At 50.2% G+C, this 21,691-nt stretch overlaps 1 protein-coding gene across 5 annotated transcripts in view; it reads right to left on the reverse strand.

The window, feature by feature from the left end:
- Positions 1-21,691, reverse strand: part of ARMC2 (armadillo repeat containing 2) — an 88,416-nt gene that overhangs the window by 12,529 nt on the left and 54,196 nt on the right. For all 5 annotated transcript variants that reach the window (XM_073220811.1, XM_073220810.1, XM_073220813.1 and 2 more), the window contains 6 exons: positions 19,844-19,943; positions 7,455-7,773; positions 3,781-3,903; positions 3,375-3,488; positions 1,583-1,715; positions 1,108-1,268 (listed from right to left, as the gene is read on the reverse strand). In XM_073220811.1, coding sequence (XP_073076912.1) covers positions 1,108-1,268; positions 1,583-1,715; positions 3,375-3,488; positions 3,781-3,903; positions 7,455-7,773; positions 19,844-19,943 — 950 coding nt within the window. The remainder of the gene's footprint in view (positions 1-1,107; positions 1,269-1,582; positions 1,716-3,374; positions 3,489-3,780; positions 3,904-7,454; positions 7,774-19,843; positions 19,944-21,691) is intronic.

Here is a 21,691-nt window from a genome sequence, read left to right on the forward strand (position 1 = left end):
CCAGTGATTCAACAGTGTCGCTCGTTTTGTCTGACTCTTACACACACAAGGTTATGTTCACTTTCACATCCGCCTAGCAACCTGATTCTTTGAAATCGCTTCTGACCAGGGTTTCTGTTTGACGACACAGCACCGAGGGGTCAGGCCCCCCGCAGGCTCCGGGCACACGCCTGCTCACTGATCGTCCTAACAGCCCTGCAGAGCGGACACCAGTACCCCCGGAGCAGAGGTGAGAAATCAGATTCAGAGAGGTGAAGGCCAAGGTTGAAAACGTGTCAGTAGCGAAACGCTTAAGTCCGAACTGCTCGCGGCAGCCTCTCGCCTTCCCATTGCTCTCGGACGCTTGTTTGACCAGCGTGTTCAGTCCCCTTGTCAGAGGACACAGCCAAGAGCCCCAGGACCTGAACCCACTGCTTCTGGGTCACACGGAGCCTGTCCGCACAGCCCTGCTTAGCCCACCCAGTGGGCAATGGAAGGGACATTCCAGTTTGGGAGAAGGATTATTGAAAACATTCGCCTCCTTTACGATCCAAGTCATTGTTTTTAGACCTAATGCCGGAGGAAAAAATTATCCTAAGAATAGAAATTTCTTAACATAAGAAACTACCCTCTCTCCTTCGGTTTGCAGCAGTGATTTCCTGCTGACCAAGGACATGAGCCCCACCACAACGTGAGCCCCACCACGACGTCCAGTAATTTCACAGGCCCTCCCCCACATGGTAATTAACAAAACTGCTAATTAAAACATTAAGACCATGACTGAATTCATAGAAGGCTTTAGCCATATTTCCTCAATTACAACAATGTCTATACACTTTAAAACAGCAATAATTTATGCTGAGATCCTTTATTTATGCAGTCTACAGAAAATGCAAGGAATAAATGCCAAAGAAATCATGACAGTGCCCAGTGACTTCCACGCCTCGCGTGCCCCCTGCAGATCACGGTCAGCCTCTCCCAGACGGTCCCACGCCACGATACTCCTCACCGTGCGCCTGTGGCTGACACAGCCACAGCCACAGACACACACACCCATCCTTATCCTCACGGGCGACAGAAAAAAACCTCTCATTCTGATAAAACTCGGCTTGAAGCCAGGAGGCTTACCTAAAAATGATGACAGCAGGATTGAGAGGCTGTGGGTGTCTCCATCTCCAAAACCCGGCGACGCAGCAGTGAGGCTCTCACTCAGGTTCCATAAGGCCTTGCAGGCCAAGGAGGCCAGCTGCCAGTCAGCAGGCCCACGGTCTCTCAGACACTCCACCAGCCTGGGTTAATGAGAGTCAGGCTGAGGACGTACTGGGTCAGAATCGCTTTAATTTTTATATTTCTAGCATGATGATGAATATTTCTGTAATATTTAATATGCATTACATATAATTCAGTGAATATTTAAAAAGACTTCATATCTACAAATATAAGTAGCTGTCAAGTAGCAGTGACCCAGTTCTGAATTACCTTAACGTCCAGCAGCACCTAAATCTCCTTAGCCCCACTAGGTGCTCCCAGAGCAATGACAAGAGCCTGAGAAAACTGTCCTCTGAATCCTGAGAGAGTCAGAACTGAGGACCCCAGGACTTACTTTTTAACGCCACCTTCTTCTTTTAGGATGACACGCCTGTCTTCATCCACAGTGAGATTTAGGAGCACACCACACGCAGAAAAGCAAATATCCTGGTGCTCAGAGTCCAGCAGAGCCATCATGAACTTGTGCACTGGGAAGGCAGAGGGCGAACGGGACGGTAACGCTCAGGGCGCTGGCTGTCCTAGTTCACGAATGGCAAAGGGCAAGTGGGCATGCAAAGCCGGAAACCCTGCCAGGGGCTTAAACCCATCCTTCCTAAGGCTGTACCCAATGCCCAGTGGCTTTGCCACCATCCCCCAGGTTCCCTGTGCCCAGATACTGCCATATGGACCTGGGCAGCAGCTCCCTCAGGGCGGCAGTAGAGGCTCTGCCCACAGAGACGAGGGAACCACAGACTTCCAGCCATTCAGGCGGCACTCATCTCTAACACCTGGTTGTTCGCAAGGGCACTTTTGAACCTGCAGGGGCAATTTTCTTTAACTGCACAGCCCTGGGGGTGGGGAGGAGGCTCTGCTGTCTTCCCTGAAGCTTCCAGGACCAGACCTTGTAGGAGACCAGCTCAGACCCCTGAGTGTGGCTTGTGGCAAGGCAGGACTGGAGAGCAAGGGACGCCTCAGGTCGGCACAGGCGCCCACCACTGGGAGCCACTTCCCTGTTTTCCTGAACTGGGACTGTTTGTCCTGTTTCGTCCCCCCAGCAGGCTGGGCAAAGGCCAGGCAGGACGGAGATGGCTTGGGCTCTGCCTGCTCCCCTCCTGCATGCCTGAGAGCTGGGCCCCAGGGGCGGGTGGGCAGTGAGCCAAGCAAAGGCTGCGTCACGTCCCTGTGTGTTTAAGAATCTAAAGAATAGGCACCAAAACGTGAGCCGTCACCGCTGGGGAGGGGAGTGATGGGCGGCGCTGCCTTAAACCCACACACACCGCACGACCTCAGTTTCTGCCACGACCAAGGGTGACTTGGCATGTCTGGTTGCTATTCTTACACGAGGTACTGGGGCACACAGAACATGGTGCACCTGTCACCAGTTCATGAAATGAAACGTTACAGACCCATCTGTATATATCTGGGCATCCTTTCCCCTCCAAAGATAGTTTCCACCTCAGATGAGGACTTAATTATTTCCAAATGCCTTTTATACCTCACGCCATTACCTGCATAGATCATATAACAAACCCAAGACTGTTTTTGCATGTTTTAAAGCTTACATGGTGGCATTATTCTGTGTATATCCTCCTGTCAGTAGCTTTTTGCTCCTACGGTATGTGTTTGAGGTGGGCCCGTGTGGCACGTGAGCCTCTACTTCATTTATTTTAATTACTGTAGAATATTTGGTCACATGAATAGACGTATTTATCCTCTTACCTGTTGATAGACATTTAGATTATTTCCATTTTTTGTGCTATTACAAGCAACACTGTAAAGAACACTCCAGTACAGGAAGGAGAGTGTCTCGAGTCCATTCCCATGAGCAGAAGTGATGAATACAGACCGTCTCCACTGCACGTGTGTGCGCGCCTGCACACACACACACACACACACACACACACACACACGCGCGCGCGCGCGCGCGCACACACACTCGTCCTACGTCAGAAGCCGGAAGACCCCTCACAAGGGGCAGGGGAGCACAGCACTGCCTCCGTGCCTGCTGCACCCCGAGCCGCCGGCCCCCGTGGGGGCGGGACAGCATGGAAAGCGCTGCTGTCCCAGCGGGCGACGGCTGGGCGCTGACGCGGCTCAGCTGCTGGTCGGCAAGCGCGTGTTTCTGGTCACGAGCGCTGTTGACTCACCACGTCTCTGCACGATGAAGCCGCAGACATCCCGGTCCTGGGAGAGGTTTCCGAAGACGCGCACGGCCTCCAGGACCCCATCCTGGCTGTTACTGGCGAGCAGCTTCATGAGCACTGGGTTCACGGGCAGGGGGCACAGACCAGGGAGCTTCAGTTCCAGTGTAAAGGCCGCGGGGAACCACTGTCATACTAACACGATAACTTAAAAAGGGCGATGCAACATAAACTGTAAGAGACTGGAGCAAAAGAACGAAGACACTGACTTTCCCCCATATTCTGATTTCCTAGACTCCAGTCAGGCTGTTAGATATTTGCACTAGAAACCAGAAAATACGCATGCCATCAGAGCTGCTAACAGCCACGCCCTGCGGCGCCCCGCGCTGCCCAGACGCGCCCCGAGCCTCACGCGCGGCCAGGTGCAGCCTCCCGCGCCGAATCCCGGAGCTCTCCACCCGGTAGTAGGACAGGTTGTTGATGGCCGCTGTGGCGTTGACCACCAGCTCCTCACACTCAGCGACGGACTTGTGCTCTGCAACGAATTGAGGTGGGGGTGTCGGAGGCCCCCTTCAGGGCCGCAACCAGGGCGCCAGGACAGCAGCTGGGGGCCAGGGGCAGGCCGCCCACGGGGAAGGCCTGCGCGAGGCCAGTTTGCGCTCCATGTCCCGGGACGCCCGCAGGGGGCCGCACCAAGGCGGGGGACGCCAGCCGGCCGAGTTCCAGAACCGCCTCGGTCCCTCCAGCCGGGCACGCGGAGAGACTGGGCCCAGTGGGCCCCGGTCTGGGGGAAGCCAAGTGGGGGCCAGGGGGCTCCTCCTGCCCCACCCGCCGGCCCCCCAGGGGCTCCATTCAGGGCCTGTCCCCTCACCCCCACCTCCCTGCAGAAGGACCCCGAGGGCCTGGTCTGTCCATGGTCACCCTGCCTTCCGACCACAGCCCATCGCCGAGCCCCTCCTCGCCCGCTGCCCTCTGACCCCGCCCGCGAGCCTGTCCTCCACACGGTGACCCCTGTCTCCCTCGGCCGTCAGCCCGCCTGCCTGGGCTGCCCCGGTGCTGGCCTGTCTGGCCTCTGTCGCTGCCCCAGCCCCCAGGCCCCAAACGCCGCCACGCCTGCCTTCCTGCTGTTTGAAGAGCCTCCTGCGTGCGGCTGCTCCCTGTCCGGACACCCCCTCCTGCCGGTTACCCGCTCGGCTCGCGCCCCGCATCCTGCGGCCGGTGCCCAGACGCCACCTCACCGACACTCGCCTCAACCCCACATACGGTGGTGGCACCACCCCCCTCCCCTGCCCCCCACCGCCATCTCCTCCGCAGCACGTGCCGCCCGGCCTGCTGCGTTGCCGGTGTTTGCCCTCCAGCCCTGGACCGGAGGCCCCACGGGGACTGGGGTCTGTGGGTCTCATTCGTGCTGCATCCCCAGCCCCCCGGACGGTCGGCGCCCAGGCGGGACTCGGGACCTGCTGCCGCACTCGGGAGGGGGTGGGCGGGCGACCCCGCAGGGGGGCACTGAGACCTGGGGGCGCTGCCCCCGCCCCCGTTGCGGCCTGCAGCTCTGCTCCTGGTCACGGGCACCGTGCAGAGGGTGCTGCGGGGCCGCGGGGGGCTCCTGCGGTCTCCCCGGGACAACGGGGTGGGGGTGGGGGCCAGGCGGAGGCGGAGCCAAGTGGACAGACCGGGAGACTAGGCGGGAAAGCGGGCAGTTGTGGTGAAGACCAGATCAGGGTGGGCGGAGGAATAGCCCGGCGGGGCCCCGGCCCCTGGACCACCCTCTGCATTCAGGGCACGGGAAGGGGGCGCAGCTGGGGGGAGGGCCGAGTTCGGCCTCAGGTGTCTTGAGGCACCTTTGGGGAGCCCAGAGCTGGCGGGGCCGAGGCGGTCGGATATCTGGGTTGGAAAGATGGAGGAGGTGAAGTGGTGAGTCTGGTTTTACTGGGCCAGCCATGCCCACGCGGCCCGTCACCTCCACCCAGCAGGCCCCCGGGCCTGCAGGGCCCTCGCCCTCACCCTACACAGCTGCCCCAGAAGCCCTGCCCCAGCCCCGGGGGCCGCCCAGCCCGCACTGCCCAAGGCCGCCTCTGCCTCTGCAGGGAAGCCCAGCTCCTTGGGAGCAGAGGAGGCTGAGCAGGGCTGTCCTGGCTCTTCAATGTTCTCTGACTTAATTCTTTCTCCTTTTCATTAAAGAGAATGACCTTTTTTAGCTTTTGCTACTCAAAGGAAAGTTCAGGCCTTTGCTGCGGACCCGTCTTGTGGCCCTTCAGTCAGGGGCCCCCCACCCACAGGCACCAGCACGGCGGACCCTCAAAGTCATACCTGGGGACAGGGAGTAACAGATGAAGCCCTGATTGCCTGTATTTTGGGTTAAATATATGGGACGGTAATGAGGAAGCGCATCATCTTGGGCTTTGGTTTGGCTTCTACAAGGAAATGTCCTTCTGGCCTCAGGTTTCTGGGGGAGCGGTGCCAGGATCCCAGCTGTCTGTGAGGGGGACAAGGTAAGAGAGGGACCCAGGAGCCCCAGAAGTGTTCCCACCGCCGACTTGGCTGTGACCCTGGAGCCAGAATCCTGGTCTCCCGCCTGCAGGCTGTGCGGCCTCGTCCAAGTCAGGTCGGTGCAGGGACCGCAGGCTCCTCAGCTGTGAAGTGGGGCAGTAACTGTGCCAGTTACAGAATCATTACGAAGTTTACACGCATTAATATTTCTGAAGGGCTTAAAAGAGTACGTGGCACACTGTGGGAGCTAAACAGGAGTTTGTTAAATGAAGAGACGGGCCATGCAGAAGGACACTCACAGGAATGGCTGGGGGGGTGGTCTAACCCTGGCAGAGGTGCAAAGTCTGCAGCCCTGGCTCTCCCACCCCCAGATGGACAACACCAGATCTCGTGCAGTTGTGCGGTGTTGGGACTCTGTTTCCCTCGCCTTGGTAGGAGAATTCCTTAGCTCATTCGCATGTGTCACCACCTCCCATAGGGCCATGTTTGGGCAGCAGGGGCGGCACCGGGCATTCGGGGCAGGACAGCGGGTACCTGCAGGTACTAGGCGTCCATCACGGTGGCACCAGGCACTTTGCATGCACTTGACCCCATAAAAGTGAATTTGTAATAATGCTTAAATGCCTGTACAAGCACTTAAACCCACAGAAAACTTGTACATGTCTCAGTCAGCCCAGGCTGGCACAGCAAAATGCCAGACAAGGGTAGGGGTGGAGGAGGCGGAGCTTACACACCAGGGACTTAGTCTGTCCCGTCTGGAGGCCACAGGTCTGGGTCAGCGGCCAGCAGGATTGGGTTCTGGTGAGAGCGCCTCTTGGCTTACAGGGGCTGCCTTCCTGCTGTGACCCCGCCTGGGCAGAAAGCCCAAGCTCTCTGGTGTCTGTTCTCCTAAGGGCACGAATCCCATTACGAAGGCCCCACCCTCATGAATTCATCTAAATCTGGTTTTCTCCCAAAGGCCCCATCTCCAAACACCATCACACTGAAGGTTAGGGCTTCAACATACGAGTTTGCAGGGGTGTGACTCCGTGCACACCAGCCTCCTAACACGCCGTCCTACAGATGAGAACGGGGCACTTAGAGAAGTGAACTGCTCTGCCTGACGTCACAGAGCAGACTTCTGAATCGAGGTCTGGCTCTGCTCTCCTGCTCTTTGCAGAGGGGACCTGAGAAACCGGGCCTGTAATCACAGGTAACGCAAAACTGATTCAAAAAAGATAAACTTTAACCAGGTGGACTAACCCAGGAAAAATTAAGGATTTTTAAACTCTTTGTGGGTAGCTTGGCTACTTTTTAAAAAAACTGATTCACATACCATAAAACTCACCCTTTAAAGTGTACAGCTCAGTGGGTTTTAGTAATGATCTGTTTTACTAGTTTTCCTTTCTTTTCTTATTTCTAAAAAAAAAAACCTTATTTATAAAAAATCTTTTGAAGCAGCTCTGGCCAGAACCGGACCGCTCCTTCACAAAGCTACGAGTCCTCAGGGCCGGGCCGGGTGAGCCGGTTCACCACGGAGCCCTGGGCAGCCCCAGCCCCAGCACCGCCTCAGAGTGGCCCCCACCCCGTGGGCCGGGCCAGGCAGCGGGGTCTTACCTAGCGTGGCGAGGAGCAGGCCCACCACATGCGGGTTGGAGGCCAGGGCGCGGCCAGCGCCCGGGTGGATGGCTAGGTTGGCCAGCAGGCGGGTCAGCTTGAGGAGCACGTCCTCCGCCTGGGCCCGCAGCCTCCGCGCCTCAGCCTGCCCGGCTCCCTCTGCCACCCGGTGCTCCGCGTGCATGTCCAGCTGGGAGAAGGTGTGGAACAGGGCCAGCAGCGTCGGGGTGCTCCCTTCCTCTCTGGACAGCTGCTCACGAGCCTGGTTGTCTTTTGCCGTCAGGTTGCCAAGAATAAAAACAATACGAACGACTAAATCCTGCAGTAAAAGAAAGACAGAGGTACACGTGCGAAGGGGCCGTGACGAGTTGTTGGGAAGGGAACACTAATTCATTCACAATTTAATTAATAGTGAAACAGAGCACACCTGGCTTCTACTAACTTGTACAGCAGTCGATTCCCAAGATCGGTGTAAACCGGCGGAGGACATTAAAAGCATCTGGCAACAATGAAATGACACAAACCAACTGATGCTATTAGCAAAGCCCATTAGCCTCAGATCCTTCATCTGAAATTGTTTGTCTGCCCCTTTTTTTTTTTGGAGAACAGTTGAGTGAGGTAGCATTACTAACCATGTGTTAGTAAATCTAGGTTTTAACAGTAACAGGTTTCTTGAGCATCCCAGTCTTTTCCTGGAAGCTCACGTCCGGTGGAAGTGCTGTGTTCCTGGCCCACGGGGGCTGCTCGGACTGCTGCTGAGCAGGCTTTCGCGCCTGGGCACTAGAGACATCTGGGGCCATCTAATCTGCAGCAGCCTTGGCCTCTGCTACTAGACACCCGCAGCACCTCCCAGACACTGCACCCCAAAGGGCTACACGTCCCCTGGGGGCAGAATTGCCCCAGCTGAGAACCGTGGTGTCATACACATGTGACACTTTATGGCAGCACTTGTCCTTCCTGACCAGGGTAGCAGATACATACATGGGTGACTCTATAACCATTTGCAAAATTGTACATACGGGTTTTATGCACATTTTTATATATAAGCTGTATTTCACAATAAATGTTTCTAAAAGTCCCAAGGTGAGAACATTTTACAACTAAATAAGATACAAAATGAAATATGTTCTTAATGTGATGACAACAGATGTACGGGTGTGGTAGGTCTTCCCCAGGGGTGGTGAAGGAGGTACCCTGGGAGGTGGAGACTTTAGAGTGACACTTACAGAGAGAGGCCACAGCTGGCCTGGTGTTAACTCTGGTTGTGCCCGGCACTGTGCTGTTTCACAGACATGGAAAGGGGGTTTAGGGGAGCTGCTGGGCCACACAACTAGTGAGGGGTGAGTCAGGATTTGAGCCCAGGATTAGAAGATCTGGGGTCCTTTCTATATCCCTGACCTGCTTCCCACATGGTATCATTTAATGTCTTCCTTTGCCTAGACTTACAGTGATGTTAAGGAATTACCTCCTTTTAAAATGCAAATATGTCACCAGGAGGGATTCCCTTCCTAGTAAACCTGACTTCCTCAGGTCTGTGGTTAGGAGCCTTCAGGGGCCAGACCTGTCTTCATCAGGGAGCCCGGGCAAGGTGGAGCCTGGGAGTGGAGAGGGTCCATCAAGGAGAAGGGGGCTGGACTTGCCTCGGGCTACTCCACCTGTACCGCCCATTCCTGCTGGTTCCCAGGAAGCAGCTCTTCTTGATGCCGGCTGCCAAGCCGCAAGGCTGCCGCTCAGTGGCTGGGACCCTTCACCAGCATGAAGAAAGGACCGGGTCTACCTTCTGGCAAGAACTGGAGCTGACCCAGGAGAAAGCGTGCACCAGGGACTGGGAGAACGTGGCTCAGCTTGCAACCAAGAGCCACCGTCACCCAGTGGAAGAACCGCCACAGGTGCCCGAGCTCCTGTGCTAGTCCTGAGGTGCTTCTGAATGATGGGGGCTGGGGAGCAAATACACATAAACCAGTGGGAGACAAGGTGCTCTGGGGAGTTTCCAATCTATTTGAGAAGACAGGCTAACCATGTGGGGTGACAGCAAAGACTAGACATCGAAGGTGACTGTGATTCTTAGCTGTATAGCCAGGTGGTCTGGGGTCACATGGGAATTCATTAGCCTCTACTACCTCGTTTGTAAAAAAGGGAAATACTGTATTGTGAGACTAAGAATAGAGAAAGCACACATTGTAGTGAGTAATGATTCAGGCATGTTCTGAACTCTTTTCATGTACTGCCAATAAAAGATTGTAGCATTAAAATGTGTAGGACAGACCCAGTGGTCTTAGACTCAATGCAATTCCCATCAAAACAGCAAGGGCATTTCTCAATGAACTAGAGCAAAGAATCCTAAAATTCATGTGGAACCACAAAAGACCCGAAATAGCCAAAGCAATCCTGAGAAAAAAGAAGAAAGCTGGAGGGATTACATTCCCCGACTTCAAGCTCTACTACAAAGCCACAGTAAGCAAAGCAATTTGGTACTGGCACAAGAACAGACCCATAGACCAATGGAACAGACTAGAGAGCCCAGATATAAACCCACACACATATGGCCAATTAATACACCATAAAGGAGCCGTGAGTATACAAAGGAGAAAAGACAGCCTCTTCAACAACTGGTGCTGGGAAAACTGGACAGATGCATGCAAGAAAATAAAACTGGATTCCTGTCTAACTCCATACACAAAAGTAAACTTGAAATGGATTAAACACCTAAATATAAGAGCTGAAATCATAAAACTCCTTGAGGCATCTAGATAAAGGGATGCTCAGTGAGCAGTGTGGGGTTAGCAAAGTTATTGCTAATGAATCTGAGTTGAACCTTGAAAAAATGTGTGAAATGTGGCTGCGTGGAGGGGTGGATGGGGGTTCAGAAGCCACTGGGTCTTACATCTAAAACCAGCACACAGTTTCATTGTAATACTTGAACCTCACTTGACAGAAAACCAAGGACACATCACAGATTTCCCGGCCGCGAGGCCTCCGGCCTGGCCGCACCCAAGGCAAGCAGATGGCTTCTGGCCAAGACGGCGGGTGTTTCTGAGAACCGGGCTGGGCTCCTGGAAGGAGAATTCCAGTTTATATTTTCTAAGCTGAGGAATATGAGCTTTCATATAAACTTTGATAAACGACCTCTGATTAAAGACACTGCATGAGTTGTACTTCTGAACACTTGTAATAAATAATAACAGTAGTTGTAGAAGCAGCCGCAGTTGGCACATGTGTTCATGGCGTGCCAGGCGCCATCCTGAGCACTTAGACAGACCACGCAGTCCCCGGTGGGGAGACCCTTGTCCTTCAGGCCGAGCGGAGCTGGCACCCATCTCTGCAGCCGGGTGCCGTGCGCTCCCACTGGCTCTGAGCCATGTCCCTGGGTATTGCTGGTCCTTGGGTTGTGCCCTTTTCCCACTTCCACGAAAGCACATTAAACAAGCTGGGAGAGGCACTGCGTGGAATGTGAACCACTTCCTAAGGAATTTAAAGGTAGCTGCATGCTGTCCACTGAACCGTTCCCGGGACCAATCAGGCCACCCCTGAACGGTCGCTGCCGCCTTCCGAGGCTTGCTGCACCCCCTCCCCACCCTGCCCCCCAGCCCTGCTGCCTCACCTCCACCCCTGTGATGGTGTACTCCCCAGCCTAACACAGCAGGCAGCTCCGGCCCTGCACCACCTCCACAGCCCACTGTTATTGTCCAGGAGCACTTGGGCCAGATCCCTGACTGGAGGTGAAGGCAGCTTCCTTACGAGGGGCATCAGCCTTCAGAATTCAAAGGCCCTCTGCCCACTGCCGCATGCAGTCTAACCTGGATGCAGCTTCTCCTCCTTGAAAGCCTCCCTCGGGCCCCTTCCACTTGTCCAGTTCTTTGCTTCTTTATCTCTGTGGGGTCTACGTGGCAGATCATGACGCCTGCCGTGGGAGGAAGGGCACCAGGCTTTAGGGTGGGCAGAGGTAGTGCTTGACCCCTCTCCCCCAGCCGTCGGATGGAAGGAGGTGGGTGGTGACTGAAGGCCGGCACGCTGGAGTGACAAACAGGGACGCACTGGGCTCAGCGATGGCTTCATGCCCTGTTCCTCTTCTCGGGTTGCCTGTGGCACCATCTCTTTTTCCCCACCTTTCTCAGATGCATTCTTTACAGAGCCAGGGAGAGGGAGAGGCCAGAGCCGAGGCGGCCCCCTGGAGGCTGGCAGACATGACGCCGCCTGAACCCCAGTCAGTCTCCACCCACTGGGGCCCAGAGAGGCTGAGAAGAGGGCTTTGCAGGCCCCTTAGCTCAGCGGCACCGTGCAGGGGCTGGGCAGGACTAGACAGGCCATTGCAAGTCTACAGATACCACTTCATTAAATATTCTATAAAGAGCTGAAAAATTAGACGAAGGGCAAAATCATGGATTTGTAGAGACTACCAATTCCAGAAAACGACTCCATCAATATGCAATCCTCCTCCGAGGGACTGACTCCTTTATCCTGAGACAGCACCTGACAACCAGCTGTGCGTCACTCCTGCTTTTAGAGCAATTCTATTACTGCATATTCATCCCACAGCTATGCGGTCTTGAAAGAGCAAAACGGAGACGAATCAGCAAAGATAATCTTTTTCAAAGAAGGCAGTCTAGCATGACCAGTTCACATGGCCTTTCTAGCTGCATGAAATGGAGTCGCCCCGGCAGCACCTAGAGCAGGGGGGAGCTCAGACAGGTGTGCCCGCCGAGGGCGCCCGGCCTCAGCGCCGTTCCTGCCACGGCCTGCGGGACAGTCTGATTCACGTATGCTGGGCCCTGAGGGACCGGCCTTGCTCAGTCTGAATGGGCCCCGCACACCTGCAAATAAAATCACTTTAAGTGAAACAGGACAAGAAGCCGGACGCTGCTGGACAGAAAGGTCTGCGTCAAGCCCCAGCGGTGGCAACAGCCGCTGAAAGTCACTTCCCCCTGAAGGTGCTGGGCCTGCAGTCGGTGGGGGGGGGGGGTGCGGAAAGCGAGGCCCCAGGAAGCTCCCTGACCCCAAAGTCCCGCACTGGTGCGAAGAGGCTGGGCGTGGACAGTCTGCTGCTACAGAGGGATTCTGAACCCCCTTCAGCAACCTCCTCATTCCCCACACCCTTCATCTGCCCAGTGTCCAGACTGGGCCCTTGAGGCATCTCTGATTCCTCTCTCACTCCCTCGCCAACCAGTCATGGAGCTCCTTACCCTCTGTCACTGCAGCCTGCCCCGACTCCACCCACCCCATGCCCACCCTGGGTAACCCGACTGTAGATGCCTGACAGCTTTGATGTGCTCCTCCCTCCGCGGTCAACCGTCAGCCCCTCTTCGGGAAGCACACCTCTTACTTCACCCCCTGCTCACCATCAGCCACTGCCTATTAAACATCAAAGCCAGCTTCTGACGTGCCACTCGGCCCCAGGCGGGCACCTGCGCATCACCTCACATTCCTCTCCGGCGCCACACCCTCCCTACTGTTCCTTAAAGTAACAGATGTGCCCAGCAGGGACCACGAGAAGGGACCGTGTCAAGCTGTCACAGAGAGAGTGAACCATGTTCAGCAAGCCCCACTCACTTAGAAGAGGGCTGCTTCTACTAAGTGGAGGAAAACATCTTAGAAAGGTTTTCAACAATGGGTTGAAACGGAAGGGGTTGTGAATGTGCTTAAAATTGGAACCGTCTCTAACCCAGAAAATTAAATTAATCAAGGTGCCCTGAGCTGAACCAGGATTTACAATCGGCAATGTTTACCCACCTTCCCGCCCTCCAACAAAACTGAGCTTGAAGGGCAAACAAACCCGTCTTACCCGTCCGGAAGACCCCACTCCTGCAAAATGCCGATTCATGCGAGGGCTCTGCAAGCGGCTCGACAGTTGGCGTAAGGGCAGAACCGCAGAAAACAGAAGAATCTGAGGTGCTGGGGACTTAAAACCCAGATCTAAGTAGAAAATCTTTGAAAAGCACCGGAAGAGATTACACGCGATGCCCCCATCCAGCCAGCCGGCCGTCAGCAGCCATCCGCTGAGCTCCCACCATGAGCCTCTGTGTCAGAAGCACCGGGTGATGCTAGAACCCCACTGCGCTCTGTTCTTTTTGAAGTCAACAGACCCAAATCAGGCATCTGGGCTCCGTGCCGAGCGGGGAAGAGCCCGATCCGCTAGAGCAAGGCCGCAGGAGCCGGAAAGAACAAATAAGCTAAGGGCTCACAGTGCCGCCCCCGGGCAGGGGTGCAGACCAAGGCCCAGGCCCACAAGAGGAGCCACTCGCCATACAAGCACGCCAGGGACAGGGGTGGAGGGGCCCACCAATCCTCACTGGCCAGAGCTCATGTCATCCCTGGCCTGCTGCACAGCTTCGGCCGCGTCGCAGATGAACAGCCGCTCAGGCGGGGCTGAAGTCCTGGTTCTCAAAACCAAGCAACCAACCATCACCAAGAGGAGGGGAGGGTTAGATGCACAGGCGTCACTGGGCACAGGGGATGGGAGTGAGCACAAAGCCATTCTTCCTGGGCCATGACCCTGTGAAATATTGCCAGTCTTGTGAGTCTTACTGAGGCATTTCACCAGATCTCCTGCTAGGAGATATTTACAGAAGAAATGGGGAAAATCCCTTTCTGTTCTTCCAAAAACAAACGCAAAGATGTTCTGCCGAGATGCTAAATGCAGCCTTGCTGACGTCAGTGGCACCTGCAGGCGGGCCTGGCCCGAGGTTGGCAGCCGCCAGCTCGCTCCTGCCTGACGGGCCGTCTGGTTGCACATTTGTCTGTACCCAACGCAGTTTACACCACAAAGCACACAATATGTGCTCATTTCTCTAATGAGATTTGTCATTTCATTGAATCTGGTTATTTGTTTTTAATAGATGCTTAACCAAAGCCTAACATTTGGCTTTCAAACTGCAGCAGGCTGCCTGAGATGCTGCATTTTGGTCTCAGTTTTTGTGTGTATGGGAAACAAGGTTATTAGTTGTACCATGGATCTTGGACAAATTAGCCTCATAGATGGGCGTCAAAGAAGTTTCCCTTCTTGGCTCTCAGGAAGGCCTCTGTGAGAGCTGGGAGGAGTGGATTCCCCTTCTCTGGGACTCCTGATGAGCCGGGAGCCCTGGCGTACCCACAGCCGTCCTGTATAGACAGGCCCACGCCACTAACGGGCTGTGTGCAGGAGGACTGCAAACTGGACCATCATTTTAGGTGCACCGGTGTCCCCGGGTTTATGCGCTGCAAACCTGCACACTACGGATGCAGTGCTTGCTGACCTTCCAAGCGCCTGGCGGCTGCAGGGGTGCTTAGTGATTGGCTGCACAATAAAAGCTGGTGGTGGCCTCGCTAACAAGCAAATCCGCACCTCATGGCTCATCTAGCTGAGTCCGGCATGCAAGAGTCCGGCCCAGGACGGTGCTGAGTTCACTCTCTTGAGCGGCTCACCCTGGCCACCAAATGCCTGCAGCCTCTTCACCACGGGTCCGGTCTCAGGACAGCACGTGTCCAGCGGAGGATATTCATGGGGGAGGCTAACAAACCGTCTCATTTTCTGCAGTACGAAAGGCAGAAGGCATGTGGTCATGGCTGTGTGCTGGGCAGACCCGCGCCAGTGCCTGGCTGATGGGGCTCCGGCTTCATGAGGGGGACCCACTTTCAGCCACAAGTCCGTAGAGAAAGTCTGATCCCATATGGCTGATTTGATTAACACTTTAAAATCGCCTGAGGTTTTGTAGAAAACCCTTTGCGGTCAATATTAGGGGAAAATTGTTTAAAGGAACCACCTTAGTAATTTACGCCGTAGGTTCCCAGACCCGCTGTCCACTTGAATCACTTGAGGAGCCCCTCTTTAATGGGCTCTCGGGCCCCATTCCAGACCTGGGTCAGGCCCTCCCAGGGCGGGGCCTGAGAACCTGAAGGGTGAGAGCTGCCAGGTGAGTCTGAGGATAAGCAAAAATCTTTCCTGTTTTTTTACATTACATTAAGGACTTTTTTTTTTTTTACTGGCCTCGGGTCCCTGTGGTTGATGGGATCATTGAAAGGGGCATGTGTGTCACTAAACAGGGGTGTTTCTTTTCCTTTTTTGTTTCTATGTTCTTTGAAGATAGTTAGCCACAAACATGATTTAATTTAGAAATGAGTCTCAGAAAAATGAAATCCCTGTTTCCAGTGTAGTCCTCAGCCGTTTACGACCCAGGCAACCCCAGCCTCTCAGAGGCCGAGGTCTGCAGACGCCCCGACTGCCGGGGTGACAGCTCTGGGCGCCGAGAGACTGCGGAGCCCCAAAGTGTCTTTCTGTCTGTGACCCGGGACAGCAGCAGAGAAACATTTTCAGGGGCTCAAGCAAAAATCATTTCAGGAAGTAATCACTGTGTTTTAAACGCTGTCGGAGGGCAGACTGATGAATGTTTCAAAGATCAGTTCAGTGCCTCAACCTCCGAGTAAACCCCGGGCGTAGCACAGCTGTCGGCCGCTGCAGACTGGACCGCTCACACCCCAGTCTCACACCAGACCCGGTGCGGGATTCCGGGACTGACTCTTACTTCTTGGAAGAGGAAAAACAATCACATGCAACTGGCTACGGAGCCAAGGGGAGCATGAATCTGAGGCACTGGGACCTCATATGATTTAAATGACCTAATTTAAAATCTGTCATTTCCGCCTTTCTGTTTTGTGAGTGAAAAACGTGGGGGGAAGAATTATTTTCTCCTCCCAACTAGGAAGAAGAAAGTAAATATTTAAGGAAGAAGTACTAGAAAAAATATCTTATAATACTTTGCAGATCACAGAGCACTTCACAGTCCTAAAACGCATCCTTCCAGCACTTACCACCAATCTGCGACGCCAAGACGGTGCCCGAGGAAGTCCCGGCAGCGGCCAGGCAGCTGCCCAGATGACAGCCGTTTGGAGAATCGCTAGAGAAATACTTACAAAGACCTGTGGGAGCTTTTGGTTAATGATTTTAGGAAGTGGTTGGGACATAGTACAACTTCCTTGTAGCCTAAACAGTTTCCCTGCTCTTCTAAAATATTTTGGTTTTGAGGAAAATATAAATTATGTATCTACTTCTCTCACTAGAAAAAAAATCAAAGATGGTTCAAAACTGCAACATTTCATTCTCTAGGGTAAGTAAAAGACTTTACAGAGTCGAAGCATGTTACTTAAAAATACAAATGTAAAACCAACACATTTAAAAGACAGTATAGAGTCAAAGTATACTATTCAAAAGTAAAAATATAAAATTAGCACATTAAAAAAATTATTTATCTCAGCGAGGGAGCCCAAACATGGTAAAGCTGGCTCCAAGAACAAAGAACTAGCGTTAAAAGGAATGTTAGAATAAGATTGCTAAGTTAGATAGACACCTGGCTAGTAGCCTACAGGGCAATAAAACCATAACTTCTGAAGTTTTCTTGTCTACCAGAGAGAGACCTACAAATTAATGTGTAACTTTATAATGTCTATATTTTAATCAAACAGTAGACAGCAAGTTTAAACACAGACACATTCTCCTCATGAATTTAGCCCTGCCCATTATAGAAAGCTTAGCATGACTTTGTCAGGACATGTACCTCCCACCCTCCACCCTATTTCTAAGTTTTGGATAATGTCTCTTAATAAGAGTGAAGTGGTTAAGATCAGGGATACACAGCTTGGGTCCTTAGTTCGGGTATACTGGCTACGTCAGAGTCCTTGAATGACGCGCTGACGGGGGAGGAACTGACTAGTCTTGGGAGGCTTCAGAGAAGGGGACATGAGAGCCACATCTCCACACATAAATTGGCGTTTGAAGATGAGAAGTAACTAGAGAAATTTCGTTAAGAGTCCCTCAGGCCCTACTCATTAAGAGAAATTCATATTCAATTTCCCTTTAGCCTTTTTAGGTGTTACTTTTATCAAGTTTGGTTTTGAGGTTTTCCTGCTAATTGCAAGCAAATAATGGCAACCTGCAGGTAAAGATTACCAAAGAGAAAGGAGAGAGAGAGAGAGAAGTCTACAAAGAAGACACAGACATTTAAGGAACCTCATCAACAGCTCATGTTCTCAGAATGGAGCAACAGCCTCTAGAGAAGTAATTAATGCTTTTAATATTGACCTTTGGCATCAAGAGGTTAATTTTTTTTTATACCTTCTAAGAAGGTAAGGGTATATGTAATATGTTTGAAAATGATTTTCACCCTAATGATTAAAATAATTTTGGTGATTAAAGGGATACATTATGCATTTCCCTGATGGTTGTGAAAACAGCATGTTACTTTGCAAGGAACTTTGCATGTACCGTTTGCAAACGTGCTTTTTATTCTTCATTGGACCAGAATAATTTGAATAGGAACACAAAACTATACTGCACATCACCAGTTCTGCTGAACAGATAACTATTGGTCCGAAGTGGAAAGCAGATCGGTGCGAAGTATGACAGAATCGGACGCCCATTAAACTCGAAGACGTTTAGTCCCTGAACCCGAAGCAGCAGCCCCGTCCCCGCGCGGACAGCTCAGGAGCCTCCGATTGGCGGGATACCAGGACTTTTGTCTCTTTTATCAACACGGCCATTATCTAAGCTACAATTAGAGGAACAAACAGTTCTACTAGTAATGTCATGCAATAATAGGGCTACATGGCAGTACTGAACTGATGGGTTTTCTTCCTTTAAAAAAATTATAGGTTATGACATAACTAGAAACCAGACTGTTACACAGAAGTGTCTTCTTTCAACCACATTTGAAAATTCTAGTGCAAACAAAGATGTCTTCTCCAGGCACCTAACCAAGTCGCCCATGATCAAAACTCCAAAGCAAAAAAAATGACAACAGCAAAATAAACATACATTGAAAATCCATAAAGTAAATCTGTAAAATAAAATCCATAACTAAACTGCTTTTTTAGTAAAACACCCAAAAGAATTATTTTAATGCCATATAATAAACTATCTATTGTGCCATTTTAATTCTTTCCTTAAAAAAGAAAACCAGGAATGGGAGTGCCTACGCTTTTCATCGGGTTAATTCTCCAAAGATTACAGTTCTGATAATACATTGTATCAAAATCTAAATTAATAAATGCTTATTTGGACACTTAAATTAACAGCAGGTTGTGAATACCTTAGGGTAGGTTAATCAAATTTGTTCTTCACCTGCCAGCAAATTCTTATGCTTTGGTATGTAATTTAGAGAAAATGCAAAATACACCGGGGAAAGCATTTGTAATCAAAATACTCAGAATCAGAAACTCCTGTGCATATTTGTAAATCAGTTTTTAGAAGTTAAATTAAAACTTATTAAGACTTCAAGCAAGGTTTTATAATCTTTAAATGTGGTGATAGTATAATATGAGCATAGAAATTTCTCTGTCATCTATAAACCCAAAAAAGAGACTAGTAACCTTTTAATAAATAGCTACTAACAGGGTAAAATTTGACAAATTTAGTCATTCCCAGAAGAAGTACTTGGCTGGGTAAACATGAGCTCGATGCTATATGTGGCAAAGAGTGGATATATTTTCAGGTAGTTTTGATATGGCTAATATAAACAAATACAAAGCTTTCTATCAAAATGTTCTTTGTATAGACATAAATTATTGGTTTTAAGTTGGAGAAACTTACTACATGATTTCTGAAAATGTACCATATTTGAAATGAATATGTATTGTCTTCATGTATAAAATGCCTCACTAAAGAGTTGACATCACTTTAATCATTTGCAAAGGTGAATAAAGGTAGATACTGCATTTAATGATCATTCAAAAATTTATAAGGAAAATTAATATTTGTGCTAAGTATTATTATTTTCTTAAGGGGAAGTCATTGTGAGTTCTTCCTTTTTTTTTTAACAGCTATATATATTTTTAACAGCTATATAAGTTTTTTGTCCAATCCATTAAAACTAAATCATCTCCTTTAAGTACTTATCTAGAAATTTCATCTTCTAAGTACAACAGTGTTAAAGAATCAGAGAATTCAAGGTTAGAAGAATCTTTAGAGTATACCCAGTGTAGAGGATCTCAAACTTTAGTTTGTATCAGAAGACTCTATTTTTCTTCCCAAAGTGCAGATGGCCAGGCCCCTCCCCACTCATCTGATTCAGGAGGCCTGGGGCGGGGCCTGAATAACCAGAGCACCTCTGCCCCACCCCCACGTGGCTCTCACGTGGGAGTCTAGGGATCCCTGGAAGGAGTGACACCGTGGCAGCCCACACCCCCTCCTTCCGAAGCCAGAAATCCTCCTGCCACCCTGACATACTATTGAGGCCATTTCTGCCTCAAACTACTCCCTCGCCACCTCCTACAGGTATTTCCGCCTCCTGGGCCGACTCCTTACACATCCAAGGAAGCTTCTGATAGAAACCTGTGCATTCCAAACATGAAGCCGCTCAACACGGGCTCACACACACACATCACCGCGAAGACACACCGAGGAATTAGATGCACGAAGAACTGACCTGCTTCTTCTGGTATTTGTTTATCAGTTTCAAAAATAAGGCGTAACATCCGGAATAGTTGGCCAAGGCTACACAGCAGTCATGGTAAGAAGTAAGTTTGCTGCAGAAATGGCAAATGGGAAAATGAAAATAAAATTTGTTTTTTTATGAAGTTCAAATACATGTTGGTTTACTTTAAATATGGACCTTCAAAGCTTTGCCCAGAGGAACCTAGAAATAGTCCATCCACCAGTCCAGAGAGGCCACAGGGAGCCTTGCTGTCTGCTCTAGACTCGGGGGCCTGGAGTAGAGGGGAAACTTTGAAAGGGAGAAACCTGAAGCCTCTAACACACGTACATGGTGTGCATTTACACTGCTCTTGTGGTTCAGAAAACACAAGCTAGGAATTTACATGAAATCTGGTGGATGCCAACCAGTGAATCAGGACCTTGTCAGAAGCAAATGTTAAATTGCTGTGCATATTAGGCTGGTAGTGGTATAGTAATATTAGGCAAAATAGACCTTAAGGCAAAAAGCCTTGAAAATAGCCTCAAAATGTCCTAAGCATGCAAGCAAGCAAACAAAACCCACAAGGCAGTATTGACAAACCTACATCAAATTTGAAGATGTTCATAAGTCTCTCATTAAGTGATACATCAATAGGTAAAACATCATTACCATTTTAAAAGCATGATCACAACCAGCCCATTAACAAGTCTCCGCAAATTTTTAGAGAACTGGTGTCTCACAGATCACATTCTCTAGTCAAAGTACAATTCAATTAGAAATCAATTTAAAAAATTCATTTTTTGGAAATATACTTTTAGAAATTTAAAAACACATAAATTATGGGTCAAAGAAACAAAAAAAACTTAGATCTGAATAACAACAGTATTACAAGTCAAAATTTCTGTGATGCAGCTAAAGCAGTATTTAGAGGAAAATTAATATCCTTAAGAATGCTGGAAAGAAGGAAATTGAATTTCTAGCTAAAACATAAGACAAATACAATACATCTAAAGAGAGTAGAAGAAAGGGATTAATAAGGATTAGAACTGAAGGAATAAAATATAAAACAAACATTCTATAGAGTGGATCAATATATCTAGTGGTTATTTCCAAAAACTAATAAAATTGGCAAACTTTTGGCAAGTGTGATTGAGAAAAAAAGAAACATCACAAACGATCAAAATAAGGAATGAAAGTCAGTATCAACGATGAAGAGGCGGTGCAACATAGTGGCTTGATGTAAGAACATTCTAGAGCCCGCCAGCCTACCCGGTGTGAACCGCGGCTATATGACACCAGGAAAGCCAATCAACCTCTCTATGCCTCAGTTTCCTCATATGCAAAATGAAGATAATAATAATAGTACCTACCTTTTAAAGTTGTTATAAGGAACAAATGAATTAGAATTTGGAAAGTGCTTAGAACATCACCTGGCATGTAGTAGACATTATATTGGTTAAATAAATGAAATAAAAGGAGACATAACTACTAGAGATGCAACGGAGATTAAAAGGATAATAAAAGAATATTTGGAACAATTTTAAATTATTTTAAAACTTAGATAAAATAGACACATTCCTATAAAAATATAACTTTTTGAATCTGACTAGAATAGAAATAGGAAATATGAGAAGATATATAACCATTAAAGAAAATGAATCTGTAGTCAACAAATTCACACACATATGGGAGCACACACATGCACACACCAGGATAAAATAGCTATTCAAGCAAGTTCTACACACTTTTTAAGAAACAGATGTTTTTCACAAATTCTTCTAGAAAAGAGAAAAGTCAAAATTCTTCTCAATTCATTTTATGATGCTGGTATAAACTTGACACTAAAACCAGACAAGGACA

Source organism: Manis javanica, chromosome 13 (assembly GCF_040802235.1).
Source record: "Manis javanica isolate MJ-LG chromosome 13, MJ_LKY, whole genome shotgun sequence".
Classification (NCBI taxonomy): Eukaryota; Metazoa; Chordata; class Mammalia; order Pholidota; family Manidae; genus Manis; species Manis javanica.